The sequence below is a fragment of the Arachis duranensis genome, chromosome 9 (genome assembly GCF_000817695.3).
Source record: "Arachis duranensis cultivar V14167 chromosome 9, aradu.V14167.gnm2.J7QH, whole genome shotgun sequence".
Classification (NCBI taxonomy): domain Eukaryota; kingdom Viridiplantae; phylum Streptophyta; class Magnoliopsida; order Fabales; family Fabaceae; genus Arachis; species Arachis duranensis.
Window position 1 is genome coordinate 13345189 of NC_029780.3, and position 13031 is coordinate 13358219.

Genomic DNA, 13031 nt, shown 5'->3' on the forward strand with positions numbered 1-13031 from the left:
ATATGGTGAAAATTTAGATACAGTTGACTTCACGTGAAATTGATAGCTGAGAACTATTAGATGAAAATTTAATTAAATCAGTCAAATTATCTAACGGCTCTCAAATATCAACTTCACGTGAAACCGATTGCATCTGAATTTCTACCTTAATTGGATTTCTACCTTAATTGGGTGGTGATGTCTCTTGCAGCTGTAATAATTGGGTGGCTAAGGGTAGAGGACAAATTTGAATTGGACATGTGAGAACCATTGACTTGAATGTGATAGTGTGACCTTATTAATTAATGACGGTGACTCAGCTAATGATCCATGGTAATATTTTTGGATCTTTAAACAATAGTTATTAACAAGTTAAACACAGGATTAATCCTTGAGCCAAATCTGTTAATTCCCAACTTTCAAAGTCAGCAAGATTGGACAAATTGGAAGCACGATTGGATAGAGAAGAAATGCAATATTGGAAAAGTAGTAGTGTGAACTATGGAGAATGAACTAGTGTTCCATATGTTCTTGTTAACCTTGTTTCTTCCCTAGCTATATCAAACTCATTAGGCATATGTGAACCTTTAATTTTACTTGTCTTTCAATTGATGGTTTACTCTTTGCTGTTGTTTAGGGTTCAGTGAAGGTGTGTTGCTCATTCAAAGGGGACAATCAATGTAGGGTCTTATTCTATAAAGTCATGAAGAATTGTGTTTCCTTTGCTCCATGTTCAATGTGCCTCTTGTTTTTGTTCCTCTCGAAGTTCCTGACTCCCTTTGCACCCACTGCGTTTCAATTTTCACCCAAAAACCTGATTATTATAACATATATATTCCTAACACAAATTTATATTATTATGTTAAACTAGGATATTTAATCCCTACGTTTGCACCTGATGTTAACATAATATTTATACAATAATCAGAAATGTTAACGATTTATTTTCTTTAGCGAAAAATGGGAGCTAGGTTAAACATAACATAAATGCAACAAAAATAAGTTATCATCGAATACTCCATAAAAGGTTAGTGGTACAAATATTAAAAAATATTAAGAAATGAGTAATCAGAAATAATTTATTTTTTTGGTTTATAATTAAGACAATATTAAAAAAATATTATAATTTAATTTTGATACACCGTCAGTATAAAATAGTTTTATATGTGCATCCAATTACGTAATACCACATTATAAAAAATAATTGTTATTTTTATTAACCGTGTGAATGGTCATCTCAAAAGACAGATATGATTATGTTATATAAAATATTTTATATTGTTAGTACATTAAAATTAAACTTTTTTAGATATTTCATAAAAGATCGATGTAAAATTTCCATGCTTAGTAGAAATAATTGTTTCAGAGTTTAATTTTTATTAATTACTCTTAAAATTAATAGTCAACTATTTAATATAATTTAGGAACACTAATTTACAATTTAAAAATATATACTGTACGGTCCCCTATCAACTCGGAGTTTACTGCCATATATCTCGGCCACATCATATAACAAAACTTCTCGCCATACGTCTCGGACACGTCAGTCTGATCAAAGTACACGTATATCTGATACTCCAAGCGCATATACGTTAGCTCTCCAAGAATCTTGGGAAGGTCGAGATTCATTCAAATCAACCGTTACAGCGATCCAAGCTCTAACTCTATAAAAACAAATGCTCACATAAGCAGAGAACACGAATAGAGATACATATCCCAACGAAAAAGAACCACCACTCCGCTTTTCAAAGTCATCTGCTGGAATTATCTCAATTTTATATATTCCAGATCTTTTGTTTTATCTTTACACTAACTTAGGCGTCGGAGTCCCTTTTACAGGTACCACGCTCGGGTCCAAGTCTACGAGGAAAATGTCGGTCCCAGTAAAATTACTCAGCGAAGGTCAGCCCAAGACCGAAGTATACCACGGCAATCCCTAGCAAGAACATTTTGGCGTCCACCATGGGGCCGACGTCCATTCCTCCCCACCCGAGGATATAACATTTTTTAGCTCACCCATATCTATTACGCCTTCCTCCTTTTTGCAGGGAAATAGCTATGACGGACCATTCGGAGACTCAACAAACTTCCCGAACAAACGCCGATCTTGAGGCCGCAAACACTGCACTCCTTCCAGAAAACCAACGGTTGGCCGAGATATTAGCAGCCATGCAAAACGGTGGAGATCAGAAGATTGATAGCAAAAGGACAAACGTTGAACAACATGAGAAGCATTAGTCAGAATCCAACGCTAAGACAGCAGAAACTCCACCCAAGAACGGGAGACGCCGAGCTAACCCATTCTCCGAGGAGATAATGAGTTACAAAATGCCACAGAATTTTACCCTCCCGATGACTTTAATGCCGTACAAAGGGATCGGAGACCCAAAAGTTCATGTCACCAAATTTGAATCCATGATGTTTCTGAATAGTGACTGTGACCCTATTTTATGCCGATCTTTTTCTACTTTTCTAGATGGAGCTGTTTTACTGTGGTTTTCTAACTTGCCTGCAGGATCTATAACCAGCTTCGACGAATTCGCCAAGATGTTTATCAATTATTTTGCAGCATCAAAAATTTATGTGAGAGACTCGGATTATCTCAGTACAATCAAACAAGGTCCGCATGAAAGCCTCAAGGATTAAATGACACGGTTCACCACAGCGGCCATGGAAATCCCAGACTTAAACCCAGAAGTACAGTTGCATGCTATCAAAAGTGGCCTGCGACCAGGAAAATTCCAAGAAGCCGAAGACGTTAGAAGAAATCCGAGATAAGGCCACAGGACAGATCGAGATAGAGGAATTGCGGGAAACACGGAGGAGTGAAAAACTGCCATCACGAAAAGATGATGACAAGCCGAACAGGTCTATTATTAAAGATAATAGAAAATCTTTTAAACTAACTCCAAGATTTGACTCATATACCAGGTTCAACGCAAGAAGAGAGGACATCATAAATGACATATTGCACAACAGACTCATAAAGCCACCAGTAAAAGCAGGAACATATCAAGATCAAAAGTACGTAGACAAAGAAAAGCATTGTGCATTCCACCAGAAGTTCGGTCACACCACGGATGAGTGTGTAGTAGCAAAGGACCTATTGGAGAGACTGGAAAGACAAGGACTGCTAGACAAGTACATCGGCTCAAGGAGCCAGAAGGAAACAGTTGACACGAGTAAACCGAAGCATATCTCGGACCGAAAAGATAAAGGAACATAGCGGAACCCAGTAGAAATCCCAAACTACAAAGGGGTCATAAACTACATATCAGGAGGTTTCGCCGGAGGAGGAATGACAAATGCGGCAAGAAAGCGAAGCTACAGGGCCATGATGGCAATGGAAAAGACGCAGCAAGATTGTTCGGTCCCGAATTCTCCGGCCAACATCAGATTCAGTACATCCGACTTAAAATCACGAGTTCCAAAGCTAGACGACCCAATGGTAATCTCGGTAAACATGGGAGAAATGACAATGAAAAAGGTGTTACTTGATCCAGAAAGCAGCGCCGATGTCTTGTTCTACTCCACATTCAAGAAAATGCAGCCAAGAGATAAGTCATTACAGCCATCAGGAGGAGAACTAGCAGGCTTTTCAGGCGAAAGAGTACCCATATCAGGATACATCTGGCTGAGAACAACATTAGGAGAACCCCCAAACTCCAAAACACTGGACATTCAGTTCCTAGTGGTCGACTGCGCTAGTCCTTACAATGTCATCTTCGGACGACCATCGTTAAACTCCTTCGGAGCAATTGTTTCCACCATCCATTTGTGTATCAAGTTTCTCTTGCAGGATGACAGAATAGCAACAGTCCACGCCGATCGTAGGGAGGCCAGACAATGCTACAATGCTAGCTTGAAGATCACAAAGGAAGGCATCCCGAGAATCAATTCGGTATATAACTCGGAGCATACCCCGCAACTAGCTGAGATGGAGACGACCACAGCCACCCTTCACCAACAGACGATCTAGAAAAGGTAAAACTAATTGCAGATAATTAGTGTACTAATATCGGATCGGCTTTTTCTGCAGAGACGAAGCAAAATCTGAAGAACATTCTGAAAGTCAATGCCGACTTGTTCGCTTGGACCCCGGCCAACATGCCAGGAATTGATCCAAACTTTATCTGCCACAAGCTATCAGTCAACCCAAATGCCCGACCTATAAGATAGAAGAAGTGCAATTTGGGAACAGAAAGAAGAAGTGTAGCAGCAATACAAACACAAAAACTTATCGATGCAGGTTTCATAAGAGAAGTCTGATTTTCCTCATGGCTAGCAAACGTGGTCATGGTCAGGAAGAACTCAGGGAAATGGCGAATGTGCGTGAACTTCACAGATTTGAACAAGGCATGCCCAAAAGACTCATACCCATTGCCAAATATTGACAGGCTTGTTGACGACACCTCAGGATACAAAGTGCTAAGCTTTATGGACGCTTACTCGGGATATAACCAGATCCAAATGCATCCAAATGACGAAGACAAAACAGCTTTCATAACTGATCAAGGTAATTTTTGTTATAAAGTAATGCCTTTCGGATTAAAAAATACAGGCACCACTTATCAGAGGCTCATGGATAAAGTATTCAAAAAACAAATAGGAAGGAATATCGAAATTTATGTCGACGACATGGTCGTCAAATCCAGTTCAGAAACACAGCATGAATCCGACTTAAACGAGGTTTTTCAGCAACTCCGAATGCACAACATGAGGTTAAATCTGGAAAAATGTGCATTTGGAGTAAAAATGGGGAAGTTCCTTGGTTTCTTATTAACAAATCGAGGTATAAAAGCCAATTCAGATAAATGTCAAGCAATCCTAAACATGCAGTCACCAAAGACGATCAAAGAAGTACAGAGATTAACAGGACGCTTGGCTGCCTTGTCAAGATTTTTGCCAGCCGCGGGAACAAGATCTTGCCATTTCTTCAAGACTATGAAAAATTCAGACAAGTTCTCTTGGACAGACGAATGCGAAAAAGCATTCGCCGAATTCAAACAGATTTTGGGATCACCACCTATACTGCAGAAACCACAGCACGGTAAACCCCTATCACTATTTCTTTCAATTTCTACTAACACTATCAACTCGGTCCTTGTAACAGAAATAGTATTTCCACACACATCCGATTATAGTTCGGACAAGTCACACTCTGTGACAAATATTAGCAAAACCAGATTTAGCAGGTCGATTGACAAAATGGGCAATCGAATTCTCTGAGTTTGACATATCTTATCAATCAAGAGGATCACCAAAGCCACAGGAAATAGCCAACTTTGTCTCTGAACTCACAGGTAAGGACGAACTTATCAAATCCTGGCAACTATACATGGACGGAGCATCAAACGAGAATGGATGCAGAGCAGGGATTCTGTTGAAAGACGATAATGGAGTCCATGCAGAACAATCAATCAAGTTTCTCTTTGAAGCAACCAACAACCAGGCCGAATATGAAGCCCTGGTTGCAGGTTTGAGGCTAGCCAAAGAAGCAGGGATCTCAGCCCTAAAGGTACACTGCGATTCGTTGCTCGTAGTGCAGCAGGTAAATGGCCAATTCCAGGTACATGACCCGCTCCTAGAAAAGTATTTGATGTTGGTTAAAGAGCTTATGAAATCTTTTCAACACTTCAAAATTCTACATATACCTAGAGAACAAAACAATAGGGCTGATATTTTATCCAAGTTAGCCACGCATAGAATGTCATATCATACAGATAAATTATGGCACATTACTCTAATGGAATCCAGCTTGGAAGAAAAGTTAGTTTTGAGTGTGACACAGGTGGAAGATTGGCGAAAACCATATATCCGCTACTTACAGAATAGGGAAATACCAGAAGATGAAAATTCGAGAACATTTAGATACAAAGTAAGCCAATACACCTTACTAGGATCAAATCTGTACAGGCGAGGTATATCTCGACCTCTCTTGAAATGTCTCAGCTGGGAAGAAACCGAAACCATGCTAAACGAATTACACGACAGCATTTGCGGACACCACACTGGGAGTAGAAGTCTAGCCACAAAGATACTCCGAGCAGGTTACTATTGGCCGATGTTAAGCAAAGACTGCAGAATGAAAGTCCAAAGTTGTGATGCCTGTCAAAAATGTGCACCACTCATACATAACCCGGCCGAGCTCTTGCATACATCAGACGTCAATTGGCCATTCCATAAATGGAGAATGGATATACTCGGACCATTCCCGATCTCCACAGGGCAGGTAAAATTCCTTTTGGTCGCTATTGATTACTTCACAAAATGGATAGAAGCTCAGCCCTTAGCAAAGATTACAGCTGAAAAGGTACAAAATTTTATTTGGAAATCTATCATATGTAGATTCGGCTTACCCAGAGAAATCGTATTTGACAATGGTAGACAATTTACTGACAAAAAGATTGCATCGTACTTAACAGATTTGCATATTAAACATCGTTTTTCCTCCTCGAGCACCCACAAAGTAATGGGCTCGTGGAGCCAGCTAACAAAGTTATCTTGCAGGCATTAAAAAAGAAGTTAGCAGATGCTAAGGGAGAATGGGCCGAGCTTATCCCGGAAGTATTGTGGAGTTATAACACCACTCCACACACAACAATAAAAGAAAGTCCATTCCGATTAGTATATGGCACAGACTACGTGATACCTATAGAACTCAGCCGAGGATCAACATGAACTGAATACTTTAATGAACACAACAACTCGGAAACAAGATTGGCCGAACTTGACCTCATACATGAGGACCATGAACTTGCCAAATTGAGGCAACAAGTAATGCAGGCAGCAATGAAGAGGCAATACAACAAAAAAGTCAGACCAAGAACATTAAAAGAAGGAGACCTAGTACTAAGACAAATAGAAAAAGCTCGAAAACCACAAGGACATGGCAAACTAGCCGCCAATTGGGAAGGCCCTTACCGTATTTCTAAAGTTATCGGCAAAGGAGAATATATTCTCGAAACATTGGAGGGCATACCCCTACCCAACACATGGAATATTTCCTCTCTAAAGATATATTACAGTTAAAATCTACATGTAAGTATAACTTGGTTAGGTACTCTTTTTCCTGAATCACGAGGTTTTATCCCTAAGAAGGGTTTTACTCGGACAGGTTTTAACGAGGCCGACTACTTTATACAATAAACGTCCCATGTGTACCAACAAATTCTATTCAAATTAACATTGCATTGTAATAACCCTTATCGGCAATTGCACATTTGGTAGAGCCAATCACCAAAGTCAGAAAAACATATCGACAAAAGCTTAAAAAAGCAATATCAAATTAACTAGCGCAACAGAAGCTAAGTTAATGTTCATACAAGAGCTTTCTATACAGCTCCAAAACGTCTCTCAAACACCAACCATTATCAAGGTTGGGCTTCAAAATATTAACAAAGGTCTGAAACAAAATCAACCTAAAAACAAACAGAGTGCCAAATATTCCCACTCTAAATAAAATCATAGTCAGACAGGAGGGGAAATGTTCTCGTCATGATCCTCACCCGCTTCATCCTAAACAAGCTTCCCATCAATTACGATCTTCGTTACATCAAAAAGGCCAACGTCAAACTCAGGGATGAAAAGCGACACTTGCGAGACAGCTCGGTCAAAACCAGATGTGATCATTTCAATACCTTGATCCTCCAGTTCATGGATTCGAGCAGTCATCTCACCCTTCGTCTTGTCATTCTCCATCATCTCACTTTGCAGTTGGCGAATCTAATCTTGAAGACAAGACACCTCGTCCTCTTTGTCTTTCAGTTTCAGAGTGACATCGGAAAAAGCTTCCTCTTTCTCCTTCATCTTTGCAGTAACATCAACAATCACCCCCTCTTTCTCTTTAATCTCCCGCTCTAATGAAGTAAACTTCTCAACATCAATCTGCTGCTCGGCTCCAATCAATTCGGTAGTACGTCCAACACAAAGCAAACGAGCGGCAACAGTCTACAAAAAGCAAATAAAAAACAATAAGCGACATGAAAAGGAAAAAGAGCAAGAACAAGTACAAATTCACATACCTAAACATATTTTCCCAAAGCTTCCATCCCAGCTCGGCGAGTAAGCAGCATGTCCCCTGGATATTGGGAAGCCCTGTCGGAAAGCTCGACCAATTGGAAGTTCTCACTCCAAAGAGAATGAGAACTCGCTCCTGGTATAAAACCATGGAGACTTTGCTGACGATCAAAAACCGACTTTGAGCTTTCAGCAAACTTCTTACCTCCCCCAGAAAATACTTCCAACGAGTCTTCAGAAATATCTCTCTTCCTCTTCGAAGAAGCTGGCTGAGCAGGAGAAAAAGCAACCTCCCCCGCACCAGTCTTAGGTAAACTAGAAACACCAACGCCCTTATCCTTTTTCTTATCAAGGAAAGTCTGTAGCCGAGATGAAGTCAGATGCGGAACTCGCCCTCCGACAGACACAAACAAAAGCTTATAAACCAGACAAGAACAGAACAGTTAACAAAAAGTACATATTTATATTACCTATGTAAGTCCTTAACCCCTCTTTATCACTTTCCTTCTCAAAAAGCAACATCTCAGGAATCCACAGACACTCGCCGGCAGCAAAATTTTCAATTAAAAACTCCACCACTAAGTCCTCCTCCTCACTTCTATAAGCCTCAAGCACTTGCATGGGCTTGGAACACCAGTATAATGGAAATTTTTCTATCAGCTCATCGTCGAGGTAAAAAGGATATTTGGTCTCTATAGATCGGACTTTAACAAACAAAGGTTTAAAATTTTTGAAGGATGACTTATACAACAAAAAAATGGAACAACCAAGAAAGCTACTCAAAAACACCCATAGACCCCTCCGAACCCCATTCGATTGAAACAGAGAAAAGAAGACACCCAAAGAAGATGGGTGTTCAAGAAAATCCATTAAACACTGGAAAGCCCGTAGGAACACCCAAGAATTTGGATGTAATTGGGAGGGAGCACAGTTAAAATGTGTCAGCACATTACACTCAAAAGGTGAAAAAGGAAACCTAACATACAACTCAGTAAAGCACGGAGTATACATATAAAAATATCCCCAATCCCCCCTATGATGCATGGGCATCTTTTCTATCTTTTCCTAGTGAATTTGCATCTAATTTGTTGAGTTTAATTAAGAATTAAATATATTTTAGCCACTATGGATGCTATTTTGAGTTTTGTGCAATTTTATTTATTTTAGGTAACATTCGACTGGATTTGATAGAGTTTCTGCAACACAAGAATCAAAGGAGATGGCTGCGAGAAGCGACGCGCACGCATGCCTGACGCGTGCGCGTGAATTGGAGGTATCCATGGCGACGCATGCGCGTGACCGACGCGTATGCGTGATTTGAAGATTAACTCAGCGACGCATACGCGTGACCGACGCGTCCACGTGACTCGCAGAAAAGACCATTGATGCGTACGCGTGACTGACGCATACGCGTAACATGCGCCACGTGCAGAAAAATGCAGAAAATGCTGGGTTACGATTTCTGGGCTGCTTTGACCCAGTTTTCAGCCCAGAAAACATAGATTAGAAGCTACAGAATGGACAAAGCAAGTGGTCCCCACCCATCAGCTGAAGACTTGTTAATTAATTCGAATTTAAATTCAAATCTTATCTTTTAGGAAAAGATACTATTTTTGGTTTTATATAATTAGATTTTAATATTAGGATTAGTTAAAAATAGGAACTCCGTACATTTAGACAGGAGAGATATTGTTACCAGAACCCTTATTTTTCTTCTCTGAACTATGAGCAACTAATCCTCCATTGTTAAGGTTAGGAGCTCTGTCTATTTTCATGGATTGATTCGTTTGATCTTTTTAATTTAATTCATGTCTTGATTTATATTTCAATAAGTATTTTCATTCTTTATTTTATGAACATGGGTGGAACGGAAGTATGACCCATGTTCTAATTGAATTCTTGTAAAACTTGGAAAAGCTCTTTACTTGAACAACAGCTTGAAAACATATTATACTGAATTTCTAATTGTTTGTATTTAACGAGATACGTGACATATAATCCCCTTATTTGTGGATAATTAGGATTCTTTTGGCATATAAACTAGAAATTGATCATCACCCTTTAATTGGAATCAATTGACCAAGGAATTGGCAATTAATGAATTTTAGAGGAGGCTAGGAAGGTCTAAGAAATTAGGGTCTAGTCACATATAGTTTACCATGAAACTAAATCTTGCATGATTAAATTAATTAGTAATAAAAGTTAATCCAGAAATTAGATAACTCTGAAACCTTAACTATTTTCTCAAATATTTTATTCCCAACTCATTGTTGCTTACCTTCTGAAAATTTTAAGGTACTGTTTAATGCTCTTAGAATATATCAAAACCATTTTTGCTAGCCTAACTAATCCTATCAAACGCTATTGTTGCTTGATCCATCAATCCTCGTGGGATCGACACTTACTCACGTAAGGTATTACTTGGTACGACCCGGTACACTTGCCGGTTAGTTTGTGGGTTATAAAATACCGCATCAAGTTTTTGGCGTCGTTGTCGGGGATTGATAGTGATTAACAACTATTAGTTGTTTGATTACTTAGATTAGGCCTTTTATTTTTAATTTTATTAAAATCTATTTTTAAAAAAAATTTTAAGAAAAAATTTTCGAAAAAAATTTTAAATAAATAAATAGCACTAATATCTTTCTTAATTTCTGAAATTAAGTTTGGTGTTATCTATTTATTATTTTTTTTCTATTTATTTATTTATTTTATTCAATATTTTTATCAATTTACACAGGTTACCTCACTGGGAATTCTCTGCACTCTGACGTAGAGATTCCCATTCTTTCTTGTTTTCTGGTTGTTTATGCGCAAGAACAAAGACAAAGAACATCGCTTAGACTTTGATCCTGAACCTGAAAGGACTTTCAGGCGGCGTTTACAACAAGCAAGACTTTACAAGGCTGCAGAATCCACTATGGATCCGAATAATACTGATAATGCCAATGCGACAAACACGAATGGGAATGAACAAAGGAGAGTACTTGGCTCTTTCTCTGCTCCTACTGCAGATCTTTATGAAAAGAGCATTGTGGTGCCTCCTATTGCTGCGAACAACTTTGAGTTGAAGCCTCAACTGGTCACTCTGGTGCAACAAAACTGCCAGTATCACAGTCTTCCCCACGAAGACCCAAATTAATTTATTTATAGTTTTCTGCAAATTTGTGAGACTGTGAAGACAAATAGAGTAAACCCAGATGTGTACAAACTCATGTTCTTCCCGTTTTCTCTGAGGGATGGAGCAAAACTATGGCTAGATTCTCAACCCAAGGAGAGTTTGGATACTTGGAACAAGGTGGTTACTGAGTTTCTCACTAAATTTTTCTCACCAAAGAAGCTGACTAAGCTTAGGGTGGAGGTTCAAACCTTCAGACAGAAGGATGGTGAAACTATGTATGAAGCTTGGGAGAGATTCAAGCTACTAATTAGGAAATGCCCTCCAGACATGTTCTCCAAATGGACTCAACTAGATATCTTTTATGAAGGCTTGGGTGAAATGTCCAAGATGTGCTTAGACAATTTTGCAGGAGGTTCATTGCACAAGAAGAAGACACCGGAGGAGACTATTGAGCTGATTGAATTGGTTGCAAGCAACCAATATTTATACTCCTCTAACAGGACTCCTGTAAATTTTGAAACCCCTCAGAAGAGAGGCGTATTGGAAGTAGATGCTGTTAATGCTCTTCTTGCTCAAAACAAACTGATGTCTCAGCAAATAAATCTACTTACTCAACAGATGGGTGGCATGCAAGTCTCAGCTATCAACACCCAAAATCCACCACAGGAAGTCTCCTATGACATGGCAGGTAATTTTGTGCAAAATGATAATTATGATTATGCTCAACCTTCTTTTGAACAGGTGAATTACATGGGGAGTGGTCCTAGGAATCCTAACAATAACCCATATTCTAAGACATACAACCAGGGATGGAGAAATCACCCAAATTTTGGATAGAGGGATTAACCTCAGAACTTCAACAATAATTCTCTGGACTGTTTCCAACAGAACAATGATTTGGAAGCAATATTGACAGGTTTTAGACAGGAAACCAGAGCATCCATCAAGAACCTGGAGATTCAAATGGGTCAAATAGCCACCAGAGTTAATGAAATTGATCAGAGGACCACCAATAGCCTTCCTAGTAACACAATTCCAAATCCAAGAGAGGAATGCAAGGCTATCTCTGTGATAAGTGGACAAGTGGCAAGTACGGAAGCACAAGTTATGCAGAAAACCAGAGCCTCCATTAGAAATTTTAGAGGTGCTAGTGGACCAACTTAGCAAGAAAATACTTGAGAGGTCTGCAAGTACATTTCAAGGTGATACAGTGGTGAACCCAGGAGAAGATTGCAAGTTATTCAATTGAGAAGTGGTAAAGTAGCTGGCTCTGAGACCAAGGCCAATGAAGAGTTAGTTGAAAAGGGAGCTCCAGAGGAGAAGAAGGGAGAATTGGAGCACGCCCCTCCAAAGCATGCGGACAACCTATTCCCAGATTCTCTTGACACTTATCCTACTTTGCCAAAGGCTCCTGAGTACAATCCTAGAATGCCATATCCTCAGAGACTTCAAAAGGAGACCAAGGACAAACAGTTTTCAAAGTTCTTGGAAGTCTTCAGAAAGTTACAAATCAATATTCCTTTTGCTGAGGTTTTGGAACAAATGCCTCTCTATGCCAAGTTCATGAAGGAGCTGTTGTCAAAGAAAAAGTGTTTAAAGGGAGATGAGACAGTAGTCCTAACTAAGGAATGTAGTGCTGTCATTCAGAATAACTTGCCAAGGAAGATGCCAGATCCAGGGGGCTTTCAAATTCCATATACCATTGGTAGCACAACCTTTGAGAAAGCTCTATGTGATATGGGGGCAAGCATAAATCTAATGCCCTTATCTGTGATGAAGAAGCTGCAAATCCAAGAGGTACAACCCACAAAGATAGCATTACAGATGGCAGATAAATCTATGAAGCCTGCATACGGATTAGTGGAGAATATCTTGGTCAAAGTGGGTAAGTTCTTCCTCCCAGTAGACTTTG

General features: G+C 39.3%; 1 protein-coding gene and 1 non-coding gene across 2 annotated transcripts; one reads left to right on the forward strand and one right to left on the reverse strand.

The window, feature by feature from the left end:
- The first annotated feature begins 2686 nt into the window (after positions 1–2686).
- Positions 2687–3958, forward strand: LOC107464735 (uncharacterized). The gene is made up of 2 exons (XM_052254200.1): positions 2687–3161; positions 3258–3958. The coding sequence occupies exons 1-2, from the start codon at positions 2687–2689 to the stop codon at positions 3956–3958; spliced, it is 1176 nt and encodes a 391-aa protein (XP_052110160.1).
- Positions 3959–11344: 7386 nt separating this feature from the next.
- Positions 11345–11451, reverse strand: LOC127741790 (small nucleolar RNA R71). Its single transcript, XR_008002995.1, has one exon. It is a non-coding gene; the product is annotated as a small nucleolar RNA R71 (small nucleolar RNA).
- Between the last annotated feature and the right edge of the window lie 1580 nt (positions 11452–13031).